The sequence below is a fragment of the Parasteatoda tepidariorum genome, chromosome 8 (genome assembly GCF_043381705.1).
Source record: "Parasteatoda tepidariorum isolate YZ-2023 chromosome 8, CAS_Ptep_4.0, whole genome shotgun sequence".
In the NCBI taxonomy this organism is placed as follows: Eukaryota; Metazoa; Arthropoda; class Arachnida; order Araneae; family Theridiidae; genus Parasteatoda; species Parasteatoda tepidariorum.
The window spans coordinates 52,690,218-52,709,608 of record NC_092211.1 but is presented as its reverse complement, the minus strand read 5'-3'; the positions used below and the strand labels follow the sequence as shown (position 1 = coordinate 52,709,608).

At 30.6% G+C, this 19,391-nt stretch overlaps 1 protein-coding gene across 1 annotated transcript in view; it reads left to right on the top strand.

The window, feature by feature from the left end:
- The window catches only part of LOC107442911 (cell adhesion molecule Dscam1), a 152,774-nt gene that overhangs the window by 73,987 nt on the left and 59,396 nt on the right, over window positions 1–19,391 (top strand). The window contains exons 6-9 of the mRNA XM_071184002.1: window positions 604–873; window positions 4,688–5,098; window positions 15,554–15,718; window positions 17,271–17,561. Of these exons, the coding sequence (XP_071040103.1) occupies window positions 604–873; window positions 4,688–5,098; window positions 15,554–15,718; window positions 17,271–17,561 (1,137 nt within the window). The remainder of the gene's footprint in view (window positions 1–603; window positions 874–4,687; window positions 5,099–15,553; window positions 15,719–17,270; window positions 17,562–19,391) is intronic.

Here is a 19,391-nt window from a genome sequence, read left to right as displayed (position 1 = left end):
CTTATGAGAGATAAAACAATTCCATACAGATATGGGAGTTTTTTAATGTAAATTTGATATCATTTTTTTTAAACTTTTGAGAGGTAAAGGAAATCCATACACATATTTACGTTTTTTTAAAGTGAATTGAATATTTATTTTAATAAAATTTTCATTATGTGAATTTAATACTTATTTTTAGCTTTTGAGAGATAAAACAAATGCATGGAAGTTTTTAATGTGAATTTAATATTTATATTAGTTTACTACTTATTATTTGAATTTAATATTTATATTAGTTCACTATTTATTATGTGAATTTAATATTTATATTAGTTTACTATTTATTATGTGAATTTAATGTTATATTCGTTTATTATTTATTACATGAATTTAACATTTATTATAGTTTTATATAAAGTTTCAGTCTTATAACTTCAGATTTATACTTAAAACTCTTCAAAATTTCTATTTAAATGGAATTTTTAAATTTATGAGTCCGTGTTTATGTATACGTGTTTCTGAAATAGTTCCTTATAAAAATTAATAAAATTATGTAGAATTATGTAAAAATGTTGCCATACTTTTGCTTCCAATATTTTATTATTTTCTTTTTTATTGTAGAAGCTCTTCGCATAACTATTATCCCAGAAGACTTGCGTCTTGAAGTCGGGACAACAGCAACCTTCAACTGTTCCGTAATAGGGAATCCACCAGGTACTGTGACATGGAGAAAAGACATGCTTACCGTACTACCCAGCCACAGGCTAATATTTCCCAATCCATATCTGTTGCAAATTAGACAAATCAAGAGGCAAGATGCTGGTATTTATCAATGCTTTGTCCGGAGAGAAGGTCACTCTGCTCAGGCAGCTGCAAGACTTATCATTGGTGGTGAGTACACGTCGTTTTAAACAATGTATCTCGCACAAAACGTAACTTTATATACTAAGAAAACTGTTTAAACGTAAGTTACGAAAGTAAATAAATTATAAAAGCTATTTCTTTAGTATAAAATTGTCTTTGGAATATTGATGTAATTTAAAATTTGCATGGAGAAAAACCGCTGTGGTAAAATTAACGTATTCATATTTCTGGTAAAAGAAAGACGAAGAAAAAAAAACATAATTCTGATAATGAAACCAAAGTAAACATTATTTAAACCAGTGATTCTCAACCTGTGGGGCGCGCCCCCCTAGGGGGGCGCGATCACACTAGAGGGGTGGCGCGAGAATATTCAAGAGAAAATATTTAAAAAAAATTGATTAACTACATGAAAGGAAAACGCACATACACATAGAAAACAAAATACATTTCGACCTATATAATAACTTATAAAAGTGAAACAACCTATTGAATCAAAACTTAAGGTAGGGAGCCAAAAATGGCTTTGCTTTGAGGATTTTTCCTAATTTTCTGGTTAAGTCTGTGTGGCTGAAAATTTTTTTGTAACATCTTACACCTATCTCTAATATATATCACGTATACTTTTAATTGTAAAATAAAATTTCATTTATTTTATAGTACAATTTCAAAATTGTAGCTTCTGCGCCTAAGGTTTCCCACAGGTTCCAAAGGTGAGCCATATATTGAAATCACTTTTTCACTTACTCAAATTATCCTTAGAAAAAACATTTAGACTGGCAAACGTCTTTTAAAAAGGCACTTTAAGTGTCTTGTTGGTAGGAACAAGTTTCCCGATTTTGAAAAAGATATTTGTTTTTTCAGAGTGTATAATTTGTTTATTGATTTTACATTGATAGTTCTTGTGTGAAGTCACTAGCGATTCTTTTAATCTTTATTACTGAGTTAATTTTTTCAAAAGGATTAACTAACAAGAGTTAAATAACCATACTAGAGTTAACTAACCTAACCCATAACTAGTATAAAAATACCCAAATTTACAAGAAAATACCAGAATCGACCACAAAAACACTCATAACTACCGGGAAAAAAAATACCGGAAAAATTACTTTAAAATGCAAACAATACAAAAAACTTGTAACAAAATATCGCAAACTCTACTAAAGTGCAGAGAACGTCAAAATATTATAAAAGTTTAAAAAATACCAAAGTTCCACATTTGCTTAAAATGAAATAAATCAATTGGCATTCAATTCAATCCTTCCTCTTTGAGAAATAACATGCTACGTAATGATTTATAATGAACTCTTTTATAGATTTCACGTTTGTTTCCGAAGGTGGCCCCTGTGTCCCCAAGGTGGCACCGGGGTCGCGCCACCTTGGGAACATGCATATGATCACCATTTGCACGACTTAAAACTATTAATCTGATAGATTAATTAGAATTAAAGTAATGTGGTTAAAGAAAAAGAAATAAGCTTTCAAAGTTCTAAGAATTTAAACACATATAAATTACAATATCTTCTCTCCCGGAAATTAGAACGACAACTGCAAAAAATTAAATCACCTCATACAATGGAGGCCATTCAAGGAAATATCTTCCAATTCAGCCTCGTGCACCTCAGATACAAGATTTACAATGCAGCAGGGACGTCTTATGATTCAAAATAAATTATAAATTTAATTTTACTTTGGGGGTAGGGCTACGTTAAGAGCACTGACCACCTTTGGCTTAACCACCTTACTTGATCAAATCATACTAAATTTAAAAAAGAAATTAATAATTTTTAGTGACTTCCTTGGTCCCAAAGAGCGGAAAAGTTTCTTTATCTCAGGGCTCTCATTTTTATATAATTTGCAATCGTTACAACCGTAGTTAACACAATATTTAAACCAGGGCGCATTTCTTTCGAAGCCAAAGCTTCTCTGTGGACCATACAATGTGTCCAGACGCATTGAGGCGATTTTTTACAAGTGCTTGTTACTTTCGAACCTTCCGGATATTGAACGAGCACCATCGGTGCATATTCCGATGCAATTTTTGCATTCTATGTGTGCCTCATTCATAACTTCATTTGAAATAGCATAATGCTAGCGCTGTTGTTCTAAGTTCTGTTGATTTGCAGAAAAGTAGTTTTACTGCTGACATATTATCCCAAAATCAAACATAGGCAATTAAATGATCATCTTTATTATGCTTCATCAAACTGTATTGAAAACATTTTGTCACGCAACATCGAGAAAAGCTGACACTACATTTCCAGCTGTATCACCAATCCGACGAGCAACAGTATCATTTGAAAGAGGATTGTAATTCTTTTGAAAAATTAACCACAAACATAGTTTTTACAATTTCAATTGCTGCTGGCTTTTACATTACTTTTGTTTTGGCAGTTAGTTAAAAATATTTTAAAGACAGAATTCAAAATACTCAATATACATTATTGTTGTATATATTTTACTGTAAGTGGGGGGCGCGATGAAAATTATGATTGAAAACTGGGCCGCGAATACTGAAAGGTTGAGAACCACTGATTTAAACCATTCATTCTGTAATTTCTTCATTCATTCGGTAATGGTATACCGGAAATTCTGATTTACAAAATAATAGCTCTTATTACCACATATTTAGTAAAAATTACAAAACTCAACAGAAAAGTAATTTAATCAAATAAATGATTTTTATGCAATGATGTGAGGTATCATGATTTAACGCGTATTATAAGACCCCAAAATTTAACGCGTATTTTGTTGTTAATTTTACCAAAGCGCTTCCGTAAAAGTTACCGAGCTTTTTAGTATAGCAATAAAGAAAACGAAGGAAGTAAAGCTTTTTAGTGTTTCCATTGAGTCAGAAACACGGTAAATTTTACCATTTACTTACTGAAAGTTTTGACATACGTTTTTCCTCTAGTGAAGCATTGGGCAATTATAAATGGAGATCATAAGATAATATTGTTTTTAAGCATAATTATTGCGCTTTCCATTTTCCTTCTTTAATGCGTAATATAGTGGAAAAACCTTACTTGCAAAATTTTATTTTCATTTTTACCTTTAAGCACAACGTTTATTTACGCTTTTCCAAAATCAGCAGAGTTAAACCAAATTAGTTTTTTTGTCTGCGTATGCTCGGTACTACAAAGTTTCCACTGCTTTCCTTATTTATAAATTGCAATCAATCATTTAAATACATTCTTTCCTTTCTAGCTCTACATTTAACATTTTAATTAAATACTGTTTGACACAACAGACATGTAAGAAATTTGTTTCAATCTAATAATAATTTATGTCAAAAACGTTTGTTGCTCAAATTATTTCTTACTTGGTATAGCCCTCAAACATTTGGAAGCGATTTGATTAAAAATTCATTAATTTATACGAAAATTTTTTCAATATTTTATTATAAATGTATAAATATATAAGGAAAAAAAATTTCATGATATATTATCAGAGTTTATAGTAATGCCTTTTTTATAGTAATTTTACCAAAACGTTTTTCGTGTGCTATAGGATTTTAAAAATGTTAAATATGCTTCGTATACATCTGTAAATAAACAAATATTAAAATACTAATTCAGAAAAGTATATATTATTTTATTTTTTAAATCTGTCACCCGTAATAAAACTCGGTTTCCTGGAAAAAACAATGCGTCCAGGGATATTTTATTTTTATCACCACAATTATGTTTTTTTAATAGTAATGTCTATATTAAAGTAATTTTACCAAAACTTTTTTCCGTGTGCGATAGGATTTTAAGATTGTTAAATATGTTTCGTATGCATCTGTAAATAAATAAATGTTAAAATACTAATTCTGAAAAGTTTATATTATTTTATTTTTCAGATCTGTCACCCGTAATAAAACTCGGTTTCCAGGAAAAAACAATGCGTCCAGGGAGATATGTATCCCTGACATGCATTGCCTCTGGTCATCCAGAACCTTCTATTAAATGGACTCTTGATAGTATATGGCCTTTATCTACAAGACTGGGTGTCCTTATTAGCTCTTATCAGATGAGCAATGGTAATGTTGTGAGTTCTGTAAACTTCACATCCGTCGATGTCACAGATAGTGGTTTGTACACATGCGAAGCAGTTAATGATGTTGGATATGCCAGTTATTCAAGGAGGCTGAATGTGTTCGGGCCACTCTTTATTCGAACAGTTAATAATATGTCAGCCCTTTCGGGAGAAAGATTTCAAGCAATTTGTCCTTTTGGTGGATATCCTTATGAATCAATTGTTTGGAAGAAAGGTAAGTGATGCCATTTCTCTTAGATGTTCCAGTAATTGGATGGACCAATATATCTTCGGATAAAATATTAGAAGATTAAGGAATTGATTTATTTATAGATTTAATGTTTAAGTCATAAAAGCTAACATTTCACTCTAAGGATGATTTTTAAAATCGCATGAATAATTATTTTGGGATATTTTTTTTCCTTCTTTTTTTAAACTTAGTTTCTGAATGTATAAAGGAATTTGTAGTAATAAGTGATTTGTTAATAAATTATCCTTTTTTAATTTCCAAGTTTGAATAGAAATTACACTGGGAAAAAAAACTGTCATGATCTGTTAAAAGTCATCTACAGGAACATCAAAAAGCACGGTAGTTTTTTCCAAAGTGGTAATTATTTTGGTATAATTTATAATAAAATTTGATTTTAAAATATATCATAAAACTTGGTAAATCCTTATTACCGTCTGAAATTTTGTAATTTTATCATGATAAACTTACAAAACTATTAATCATTAACTATTTATTTAGTTTTTAAGCCTTTATTTTTTACTAAATATAACGTAAATAAGAGTTATAATTATGGAAACCTGAATTTCCGGTAAACTGTTACCATATGAACCTAAAAACTACTAAATCAATGGTTTAAATATCTTATACCAAATTATTTACTTATAACATGACAAAGTATAACTATTAACCGAAAAAATAATTTTTATTTCACCTGAATTACATTTCACATGCAGTGCAGTAATTTTACCAGAATTTTTTTTTCTCCGTGTAGTTTTTTGCCATGTTGAGATGGAAAAGATTTGATAATTTCATTATGCATAAGTATCTTACAATTAATGTTTAAAAATATTTTTACGAAAATATTTTCTTTAATACTTTTTTTTGGAATTTCGCTTCAGTTTAGATTTTGACAGTTTTCATTATGTTGATAAATTTGAGTGGCATTTCTTCTTACTTAAATGGAATAGATATTGTCAAGCTAAATTTTTTTTAGTCATTTGCCAGTTTCTTTTTGACACAAAATATCATTATGCAAATGTTTTTGAAATGCTACAACATGAGAATTATGGACCTAAAAAAACAGCATGCTATTATAGTCAATAGAAAGTTAAACTTAAGTTACAGGTTATTTTTTCTTGTATAAGTTTTTAAGTTTCATACATATTAAAGTATTATTTCAAACTAAAATAGTTTTAGCGCGAAAAGGTTATGCGTTTTTAAGAAAACTAATACACGGAAAAAACTAATAAAATTACCATACTGAATGAAAAAAAAGACAAAATTACGATAAATAAAAGTGTACGGTATTTCCATTCATTTGGAAATTTTTTCATTAATATTGTAACAGTATACCGACAATTCTGGTTTTCAAAATTACAGTTTTTATTATCCCACATTGAGTAAAAAATAGAAAAAATGAAAAGTAAATTTTACAGAATAAATGGTTTTTATCCCATGCTCTAGGTCCTAGAGATTGGGCATATATAGTATGCTGTAATACAAATGCTGTCATGCTGTAATACAAAATATTGACTGCGAATTTCCTCATTTTAACGCTATTGTATATATACATACATAGTAACCTATAGGGCTACATTGTGGGCCTCCTATTAGGCCTATTAGGCCTGCCATGATATCCTAGAGTCTAGGATATCATGACAGAATTACCAAAATTTACCACATTAACTAAATTTTATCACATATTATAAAATCGTATTTTATTGTTAATTTTACCAAAACTAATGCCGAACTTACCACATCGTTAAAACTTACCGATCTTTTTAATGTTTTCATATTGAAAGAAAATTGTAAATTTTACCAAATTCTGGTAGTTTTGATCATACTTTTTTTTTCTCAGTGAAGATATCAGTTAATTTTTAGTGATCATCGAACCTAAAAGATGGAAATGTCAATAACTGACAGTGCCATATTTGGTAACCATTTATATTTAATTATTTTTGACTAAACCAGTTTATTTTAATTAACGAATGTAGCAAGTGAGGTTTTTGAAACTAAAGTAAATTTGTAAAACAAATTGAAAGTAAAAGATTAATTTTTAGTTATAGAAACATGACACATAAAAACAGAATTTGGATTTAGCTAAATTTTAAACTAAAACTTTCATTATTATTTTTTTAATCTTCAGTGTCTGGTATTGTTTTGATGAAACAATTTGGAGTAAAATACTTAGTCCTGCTAAATATAAGAATTTGTATGACTGAGAAAAATTATGATTCATTGGTTGGTTGGTTTCGAATGCCTTTTTAGGCAGAGGTTGTGATTGTTCTTGTTTTCCACTGGTGTCATCTATGGCCAAGTTTTCGACTTCTGCCACACCCATTCGTCACACCCGTTTAAAGGGTGGAACCATTCATACATCCATTCATTCATCCACAGATCGTAATTTTGATCTGATTCAGAGAACGATCGATCTCCAATCCAGTACCCCCAGAGGTATTGATTTGTTATGGGAACATGGAGTAATTTGAGACTAGACAGATTTAGCGGGTATCAGTCCCCATTTTACTAGAGGGGGAGTCTTCGGCCGGCGGGAATCGAACCGACGAACTCTTGGACATGGGCCCAGCGCCCTACCGACCAGGCTATCCTGGTCCAATTAAGATTCATGAAATATAATATAGAGCAATGTGGTTTGCACTAACGTAATACAAGTTTATAGGCAAGATAATCCAACAAAAAATATGTGTCATTATAGTATTTATAAAAAATATATTAGCAATAAAACAAAATAATAATAATTTGAATAAAAATAGCAATATTAAAAATATATGTAGTTTCAACCAAATCAACCAAACAATGCTATTAAGCGAAACGATGCTATTGTGTATGCATATTCCTTTTATGAGTTTTTAAGTTTAAATGTTAAAGTATTTTGAAGAAAGTGCAGTTAAACTATGCTTCATTCATTTCATATATTAACTTTTACTATATATTAATAATTTGTATTTAAAAAACCCATTATGTTTTGGAAAACATAATATTTTCTTCCAAACGTTAAAAATAAAATACGTACGAACAATTCATTTTCGACAACAAGTAAACTAAAACTTCAGCATTCAAATTCATATACATGCCTTTAATTTAAAAATGCAAATTTATATCGTTATTTAAACAAAGTATAAATTTTAATCATTTAACCTTTTTTTTTTTAATTTGAAGATTTCTTTTTGAATACAAACCATTAGTCACCAACTCGTAACAATTAATCTAAGCAACTCGGTCCATCAAGAATGTAGCATCAATTTATTTCCCTTTTCAAAATATGAAACATTTTCTTTCAGTATTTTTCTAAACATTTATGCAGAGACTTAAGTACATCTTTCTTTAATGAAATCAGAGCGTAGCAGCTTTCATTTTATTAAAACCCAGTTTGTTTAAATGGGGTCGCTTCATGTAATGAGATTTACTGTATCAAAACTCAGGTTTTTCTCATTATGAGTAACTTAATGCATTTTTGTGGAGTTGTTGTAGTTGTTTTAATTAAATGTTATGTTTATGATTAAGCATGTGGTGCTTATTTTAAAAATAGATTTTTGACTTTTAAAGTGTATAAAATTCTAAAAAAGATATTCTATATTTTCTAATTCAATAGTTGAAAGAAAATATTAAAGAAATAATAAAAATTAAAAATTTAATTGGTTAAACACATTTTTTTCCAGAAATTGTTAGGAAACGTTTCATTTTAAACGTTTCCTGTAATTTGGCATGCATTTTTTTTCCTTCTACGTCTTAAAATAACTGAAAACAAACGCTTAGTGATTCATTGAATGTGTCTTCAGGATTTTGCTACGAAAACAATAAGTAATCAATACAATGTAAATAATTCCATTTGAAATAATTATTGAAGTAAAAAAAATATAATATCTCAAATTTAAAATGATATATTTTTGAAAAAAAATTAAAATTTAGGTTACAATTAAATCATAAAACAAAAAGTAAACTCTAATCCCTGTTGTTGTTGTTGTCGTGTCTATGCTAGTGCAAAGATTAGAGTCCTCCAAAAGTCTTGATAACAAGGTTTGCAAGTTCTGGAGCCCGATGGCCATGGAGAATTTCTATGGGAGGTGCTCCAAGTTAAAAGAGGGAGCCGATAATGGCCTGGTAGTCAAAAACATGATCTGGAGTTAGTTGCAGATGAGGACATACTTGCAGATGGGATAGAATTTTATGTGGGTGCGTGAGATCTTCATGCCCTTGAAATGTCCAGTACGTAGCCTAGCTATTGTAGAGGAGAGGTTTCTTGGGCAGTTTAGATCGGGGATTGTTGCCTTGCTAAAAAACTTGTTGTATATCCTTCGTCTGGCGACAGCATTCGCATCTGCACAGGTGTCGCGTGCTTGTTCATCCCTGTTAAAACTCTTATATATAAAAAATCCTAAAATTTTACGTAAACGTAATTCCTTTTAAGTGATAATTTGTGTAAATAAAATCAATGTGTTTCGGTTTACACACATAAAAAATAACATTTCTGGAGAATGTTACTGTTAGAATTATTTAAGGAAATAGTAATATAATAATTTTTTTTATTGAAATAATAATAATAATTTTTTAATAGATGACCTGAACATCTGCTTAGAAGTTTTTAAAGTAATAGGAAATTTCATAAATCGAGTAGCAATGAAAATACTAATAGTCAATTTCCAGTTTACCATTAAACTAGCAAAATCGAGAAAAAAAGAAAATATCATCGAGAAATTCAAATTTGTTGAAATAATTAATTGACTAGAGATTCAGAAATTACATCTTTCATCCGTCCAAAAATTAAGGCTATTAATTTAAACAAGATTTTTAAGGATTCTTCTACTTTTATCTTTCTATTTACGTCACCTAATCTTCCTTAATATTTAATTCTAAATTTTGTCCTAAAATAATGCAGAATTAGATGACAGAAGAGAAAATTAGTACAATACTAGTAAAACTTTGAAAAAAAGTATAATAAGCTTTTCTTTTACAAAAAAAAAACATTACTCTGATAAAGTATTTGCATAAGAGGATCGAGATTTTTACTGGAAACGAAGACGAAGATGTAATCTGCTCGGACTTTTGTGAGATATAGGGGAAGTTTTGCGAGGCATAGGTAATTCAGTTTACCATTAAATTACGAAACTCTTCGAAAGGAACGTCTTATTTAAGTTCAGATCACACTTAATGCCTCCTTGTTATTCATCAAATGTTCCTAAAGAAAAATATTATCGAAGCTAATCTACCTTTTGCTCACTAATTGAATAACTTTCACAGCCCTTACAATTAAAGCCATTATGTTGATCATTATTTTTTAGAAATCCATCCACGTCATATAAGCTCCATCTTTTCAGAAGGCTCAGAAATTACGCTGTTGAATATTTCACTATCGATCATTCTCAAAGCCACTTTCTTTTTAGCATTTATTCTAAGAACAGCAGCCCTGCTCTTTGATTAGTTAAAGTCACGCATCTCTGATATAAAGGACGTGATTAGGGTTTAGACTAAAGATAGATTAAACTCTTCAGCCACACTTCCCTTTATTCTGCATTGAAATTAATGGCTAACTTTATCTTAACTCAATGCGTCTCATAGGATAGCTTCTTAGTTTATATTTCAGTGACAAATGCAGCATTATGCATGAATGATAATGCTACAACAGTTACTTGATTAAAAACTTCATTCTCTTTAAAAATTTACAAATTGGAAATAATAGTTGTTACTGAATAAAACAGACTATTATTCAAGAACTCACAAACAGGCACCCGTTTTGCAGACTTGCCAGATGTGAAGGTGAATAAAAGTATTATAGAGTTTAAAAGTGATTTATGAATTTAAAAAACAAAGTTGCCAATGAAAAATGAATCAAAATAAAGGTGAGAAACAACGCTAGAAAAACAACATCAGTAGCAGAGAGAGAAAAAAGTAAATCAGAACAAGAAAGACCATAGTGGCGAGAGGGGCAAATAAGGGTAAAAACATTTCTTCCATTCTCTATGGAGTTGTAGTTAGGAACTAATTCCCATATATTCTTTTAATAACACACACGCACACACATGAATATATATCCAATTCAGGGCATACGGGTAAATGTTTATTAAAACCAAGTAAAAACAGTAGCCCGTAAACTTTATAACAAAATTAGCTATCTACAATTAGTCAGAATATTATATCTTTAAGAAAACATGACAAATATATAAATATATCTGGCATGTATGTCATGAAAAGTCCAGGTCAACAGAACCTAAAGTATGGATTAAAAGCACAGTTTAATTTAAAACACCAGCAAAACTAGAAGCAAATTAAAATATAAATTGCCATTCTAGGTCAACAGACCTTTATATTGAGGCAATCAAATGGCATAAAATTTAAAAACTATTCATAGGGCAAATTGCCTATTAAGGAAACAATTGAACGAGTTGCAAATAGTAAAATCACCAAAAATAGTGTTGAAATAGTAAAAATGGATTAAAATGGTGTGATTGACGAGGACAGTTCAAATCCAACCCAAGAACACAAAGAGATTTAAAAAAATTTTAAAGTCACTAAAAGTCCAGTTTAAAGAATAGTCATTTTGGCTGAGAATCAAAATCGCTGAGCCAGAGTCTCCGGTGATTAGGTAATTAAAGCGAGAAAATTAGAGTTGACTCAGGAGAAATGGAAACGCTGATCCGTACGGTAGTAGGACGGCCAGAGTTAGTAAAAATTTACAGTGGGTTTAATGTATCTTCCAAAGTTGTTTTGATAATGTCTTTGATGATTGATCTGCAGGTCAGGCAAATCTGTGTTCTGTTTTGTTATGAAAATTGTTGCCTCGTCGTGTTTGAAATTTAGGACATTGAAAAATTAGGTGATGGATGTCTTGTTGTGAGTTGCAATAAGTACATGTTGAAGATTTCCCGAAAAATCTTGCTTGGTGTGTGCCAAACACGCCGTGGCCGGTTAAGAACTGATTAATATAAAAGTTTGCCTTTATTCTTGTAGTTTTTGGATCCTTAAAAAATTTGTAAGTCTGCCGTCCTTTTGTACTGTTGGTNAATCAAGAAATGCTTCAATAAAACTGGAAAGACAAAAAAGAAATTTCTGCTTATAAAAATCGTTATAATATAAATATTTAAATATTTAAAAATTTAATATTTTTTGTGGTATCATGGATTTTTTATATTTTATTTTATAACCGTCGTTGAACTGCCGACCCAATTTTGGGTTTATGACTACCAATGTTCAACTCCGTAACCTTGTAATTTTGAACTAATCCAGAACACAAGGAAACTCCTGTACCAATACTCCCAGAGGTATGATTTGTTATGGGAACATAGAGGACTTTGAGACTCGACAGATTTAACGTGCATCAGTCACCATTTACCGCACAAGGAGTCTTCGGCCGACAAGGGTCGAAATAATTAGGAAAAAGTATCCGGAAAAGTTATTAATTAAGCTGAGTTTAATTTAATTTTTTCTAATTTGTAAAATAATACGTTTCTGATACTATTTAAAAATTAATGCACCAAGCAATAACCTGAATGAAAGAAATAAAATTTAATAGTTGGTAAACAACTTTTCAAAAAACTGCGAACTGATATATCTTGGTGATAAAAGTAAATTTAACGATTCTTTTTAAACATAAAGTTAGAATTTTTGCAGAAAAAAGATTTAACGTAGCAAATGTGTTTTTAGTTTAATTAGCTATATTAATGAGCACTTAACATAAACTCATTAGAATAAACCCAGAGAACATAAATGCATTTTCTTGTGTTTTACATAATGACGCTTGCAAGACTATTTTTTAAGCATGAGTATAAAGTGCAAATTTTTCCTTTTTCCTTTTTGGTAAACGTTTCTTTTCATGGTATGTTGAAAAAATTGGAATATTTTTTTATTGAAACAAAAAAAATATGTATGTTAATATTTAAATTCTAATATATTTGAACACGAGGAACCTATGCTTTATTATGTAGCCATAAAATTCCTTTACCTCAATATAGGTTTAAGATGAGGATTTATATTAACTTATTTAAGGATGATTAAAAACAACAAAAATTTGTTTTTATCTTTAAAAAGTCTCTTTTTTCTGAAAAAATTTTTCTTCCTGTAGAAATTGCAACTATTTTTTACGCTTCACAAAAAAAAAATTATGGACCACCCTTATTAACTTTTAGGATAATGATCAGATATTCACATTCTGGAACTCAATCTTAAAAGATCGAGGGGGGTGACCTCAAATATGCAAATTAAATAGTGCAGACGATATTTAAATTTACGGACTTTCTCTCAATAAACATATTTTTTGTGACGGATCAAATTGGTTTGAAAAGTTTTCGAGATGTAACGAATTACGCAAAAAGTGAAACGTAAAAGGATCCAAACTTTGGATCGCTCTCCTAAACAATTAATTGGGACCATATGTCCCGGTTTGTGGCTATCATCTATATCCTAGAGGCCAGAAATCTGAATCCTACAGAAAAAAGGTATATTTTTTCTAAAATAGTATGCTTTTCAGTCTGAAATCATAACTTAATATATCATCTGTACTATATTTATTTTACATTTTATTTTATAACCGCCGTTGAACAGCTAATCCAATTTTGAGTTTACGACTACCAATGTTCAACTTCGAAGCCTTGTAAATTTTGAAATGAATCTAGAAGACAAGGGAACTCCTGGATCAAGTATTAAGAGAAATTTGAATTGGCGGAGGACTTTTTGATGGAATTATTCCTCTTTTGCGTTACATGGAGAGGAAAACCACGGAAACCTTTCAAGGTTAGTTTGACCGCAGAGGGACTTAAACCCATGTTTAATCAACTTATGAGGATATTTTACGTCTGTATGGTCGGTGTGAGGTGGTAGCAGAATTTTTTTTAATTTTATAACCGTCGTTGAACAACAGACTCAATTTTATGTGTTTACGACTACTAACGTTCAACTCCGTAGCCTTGTAATTTTGAACGCAATCCAGAAGACAAGGGAACTCTTGGATCGAGTATTGGGAGACATTTGCCTTCGTGGAGGACTTTTTGATGGTATTTACCAGCATTTGTGTTACAAGGAGAGAAAGACCACGAGACCCACCCACGGTTAGCTTGACGGCAAGGGGACTCTAACCCGTGATCCGTCTAACACGGAGGATATTTCACGGCAGCACTGTGGTCGGTGCAAGCCGGATACAGAATTCGTATCAACTGGGATTCGAACCCGGTTCGCCTGATTGGAAGGTGAACGCTCTATCCCTTGAGCCATCGCAGCTTCTGCAGAATTTATATCAATCGGACATCGTTGGGATTCGAGCCCGGATCTTGCACTGTTAATTTTCATTTTATTTTCAAACCATCGTTAAACAGCTGGCTCAGTTTAGGGTCTACGGCTACTAATGTTCAACTCTGTAGCCTTGCAATTTTCAATCCAATCCAGAGGACAAGGGAATTCCCGGCTCAAGTATTGGGAGAAATTTGCTATCGTGGAGGACTTTTTGAAGTAATTTACCCTAATTTGCGTTACATTGAGAGAAAAACCACGAAACGCTCTCTCGGTTGTCTGACGGCAAGGGAACTCTAACCCGTCTACCACTGAGAATATTTCACGTCAGCACTCTGGTCGGTGCAAACTGGATGTAGAATTCGTATCGACCAGCTATTGCTGGGATTCGAGCCCTCTTGACCTCATTGGAAGGCGAGCGCTCTATCCCATGAGCCATCACGGCTTCTCCTGCCCCTTTCAAAAATTAAATCGGAATGAGTCGGATTTTTTTTTTTTTTTGACATCAACCCTTGCACACAATCAAGCTGTATTTAATCGATTCCTCATCCACTTCTTAACTATGCAGGCCAACAGTTGATTTTAGAATTGCAAACTTGATGACGATGGCAGAATATGAAACTTTTTTCTCAGTTTGCTTTAATAATCAAAAGACGAGTTGCCAAAGGCGTGTTTTCTTTAGTTTTATAAAAATCTTCGAAAAATAAAAAGTTTTATTCGTTTTTTAATTATTTTCATGCAATTGAATTTAAAATATCTATCTATTTCAGAGATTTTCCTCAAGTAGAAAATATATTTACTATAAAAATTAACTACTTTTTGGACTTTGCTTGACTTTTTGGAGGAATTTACCAGAATTTGAGTTACAATGAGAGGAAAACCACGAAAAGCTATCACGGTTGTCTGACGGCAAGAGGATTCGGACCTCTTTTCCGTTTACCCATGAGGATGTTTTGCTTCTGCTCTGTGGTCAGTTTTAACCTGTTTGTGGAATTTGTATCGATCAGATATCGTTGGGATTCGAACCCGGTTTCTGCACTATTAATTAACATGTTTAAACAATCCCGCTCAAACTATTAGAATCAATCAATATATCAAAAATTATTCAGGGTGGTCTTTTTTATTTTTCCTCTCGTTACATTTAGTAATATTGCTCAAAAAACAAAAATATCATTTTCAGATAACAAATCGCCTGAGAGATTTCGAGAATTGTTTCTTTTTTAGATAACAGAATTTTACCTATCAATCAAAGACAGCAAGTATTCTCAAATGGGACTCTGGTCATCAGTGGTATGCAGCCTGCAATAGATGAAGGAACTTATAGTTGTGAGGTCAGTGGAGGACAAAGCATAACTCCGGTCTCACGTTCTATCAGGATCATAATACGAAGTAAGTTCTTTTTAATATCTTTTTTTCCCTGGCGCCTAATGATTTAAAAATTCGATTTTCTCGAAAACTCTTTTAAGAGCTCTCTCTGATGGAAAAATGATTTCTCTGTCTTTCTATTGTGATTCTTTTAAAGTCTCTTTGCGTTCCATTCACTTTAAAACATTTATAAGAGGGAGTAAATAAGTTTGCTCCCTGAATGCGGTAAAAATTAATCTGTAAAACCATTTTACCGTAAGATCAATTTTCACAGTAAAAATTTATTCTATAAATTAAAGTTTTACAGTAATATTTATTTAAATATAGTGATTCAGTGATTTAGATTAAATACTGAAATGATATATATTTACTTTTTTACGTACTTTCGCATGGAGCCACTTCGAGTAAATTAAAATGTCTTAAAATTATAAGAACTGTTATGTTCAAAGATATGTTTTTTTTCAAATACCAATTTTCGAATAATTTATGATTTAATTTGCTACACATCAAACCTAATATTGCTTGAGAACTATGCCCCCCCCCCTAATTCGTTTCATTTATTTAAACTCATTTCATAAAAATTCAACCTAATAAGAAGGAGACAAGAACATCAAAGATCATTCTTGATATCTTTTCTTTCTTTCTTTTTTTTCAACACTGTACGATAAATAAAGAGAAGAAAAATATTTTTAAAAAGAAAGTGAGTTAAAAAAAATTATTATATGACAAAAAAAATATTAATAAATTTAAATATTGACTAGAAAATATTGACAGTAAAAAATAATGAGCATTGAAAAAGCTTTCATTTATATTCTAGGTAAACATAACATTATTTTTTTTCCTAGATGAAATTTTTAAATCTACTCTAAGCACTTCTGTATCAAATTACAGTAAAACTGCACCAGCACTCAAATTACCTAAACTTTTTCTTCCATAAAATCCATTTTTACCATAAAATTTGACGTAATCAAAATCCGATGCGCCGTTACTTTAACTGTAATATTTATTAGCAGTATTATCGGTAATATAATATGTATTAGTAATATTAACAATAATATTAAATCACTGAATCTCTGTAGTTGAATAAGTGCTATTGTAAAGTTTACAGTATATAAAAGTTTAATGTAAAAACCGATTTTTTTTTGTAAAATTGATTTAATGGAAGATGCACCCAGGGTACCAGTACTTAGTACTGCAATTCCATTCCAAAATTTTTACAGTGTCTAAAACTATTTAGCAAATCTTACAATTTAAGTGGAATCGAAAAAAATGTATACACAGAAAAATATTTATACATTATCAATGAGCAAAATTCAAGTTATAATAGTACTTCTATGATCGTAAAAAAACGACATTATTTGTATTCGAAAATGCATAGCAATGAAACCTCAATGAAGTTTAAAAAAATCACGAAATTGTTATTTTAATATGAACCTATTATTATATGTATTTTCAAGAATTAAATAATATTTCAATTTCTTAGATAATATTTTAAAAAATGTGGAATATAATTACAAAAAGTTAACTTCAAAAACGAAAGTGTGAGGATTCTTTTTACATTGTCTATTTATTTCAGCTAAGCCGAAAGTTGGAAAATTTGCTTTTCAAGATGATTTACACGAGGGAATGAGAACAGCTGTTACTTGTGTTGTAGTAGCTGGTGATGGTCCCCTTTCGACGAGATGGCTCAAAGATGGCATGCCATTTGATGAAAAGAATCTAGATGCAACTATTTCTACTGGTGAAGATGGCTTTGTGTCAACTATTACCATAAAATATTTAAAAAATAAACACAATGGGAACTATACTTGCATTTCAGGCAATGATGTTTCAACCGGATCTTATAGTACTATTTTACGAGTAAAAGGTAGGGATTTTTTTTAAAATTTAAGCTTCAATAGTTTAATTATTATGCAAATCAACTTAAAGGAATTTACGTTAAGTTAACCGATTTTAAGCTAAGTTTTAAGTTAAGAACTATTGTAATTGTTTTGTTGTAGAATTTCGATTCGATAAAAAAAATTTAAATTGGCAAAATAAAAATTAAATTAAATTAAATTAAATTAAAAAATTATAACTGATAGTGTAGAAAAGAGTTCACATAGCAAGCCTGGCTGTTATTCTTTGAAAGGCTTGCTGATAAGGTTAGCCTTTGACTAGTATTTGTAACTTGGGTTTTGGGAGGGTTCCTATGATTCCTGGANTTAAATTAAATTAAATTAAATTAAATTAAATTAAATTAAAACAATCTAGTCTCTTCCAGGAAACACAGTGTCGAGATAACTAAATTGTCAGACCACGCTATGTTTTTTGGCCGAGGTTTTAATATTCAGCTAAACTTGTAAAGTTAAACACCGTTATTAATCTGGTCACTTTCATGACTTGACCAAGAGTTGAGCATGATTAAATTAAGCATAAAATTGGAAAAAAGACTATTCAATTTATCTAATAATGTGTTCAGAGACTTCAACTGTGGGAAGTAGAATCGTTAGTTGCCATTTAATTTAACAATATTTTTATACAGTTCATTTTAAATATATTTTTATCATGATAGAAAATATGTCAAAACTCAGTAATTCTTATAAAGAGAGTACTTAAGCACAAGCATCATTTCCTTTATTAAATACTAAAAGGTTCTAACTCTTGTTCTTTATTCTCAAATAATAATAAAAAAATCAATGATTAAATTATGTTCCATCTTACCGTTTTTAAGAAACCTTTTTACCTAACACCTAAGAGGATTCAAACAAAAGAATTTTTGTTCAAAGGAATAGTTAAATAGCTTAGAAGAAAGTATTAAAAAAATAAATTTCACGACACTGTAAGATTATTTTTTTCTTCACATGTATAGTTAACATTTTTTGCATTAATTAAAGCTAGTTACTTGGGAAAATTGCTTTAATTTGTTCCATTTAATGTTATTCTGAAAAGTGTTTAAATAGTATTTTTTTTTTACATTTCATGAATTCAAAGTGACGGAAATAAAAATGTATTATAAATTAAAGTATTATCTTCTAGCATGGAACAATAGGAGATTACCCCTAAAATAATAGGCATTTGTTTTGCATGGACAATAANAGTTGACGATGTAACCGTTGAAAAATTCTATGATCCGGCATTCGTCCATCAGGATACTCCGCGCGATACATTCGTAGCGCAGCTCTGCCATTACCATTTGTACATGTAATGCATGTCTGCTTTTCTGCATACGTAAAGTCACCCATCGTCTACGGCAGCACAATTGTGAATGGCGCTTTTCCCTACTGCGATGCATCATTTTCAACGGCGGCTAGACATCTACTGCCCTCTACCGGCAATGATACCAACCGATCACTCCATTTCCTTTTCCTTTTATTTCCCCTGTTTACGCCTCACCGCGTCACTTGCGACTATACATTCTTATACAATAAATCATTGTTACAATGTCCTGTACCTACCATTAAAGTTCGTACCATGAATTCGGGACCACCCTGTATATATATTATATTCATTCAGAACACTCATTACTGTAGTTGGTAGAAGCCGAAGTAAAAAAATTGACATGTCATCGCTAAGATTCATAACTGGATCGCGTCTTTGGGAGACAAGGCAATCTACCAATTTAAAAAAAGTATCATTCTAAAGTTGCTGAAAAAAAATTCCTAATTCGGAAAATAAATAAATAAAATCGCTTTTATAAGAAGACCGCTCATGCAAG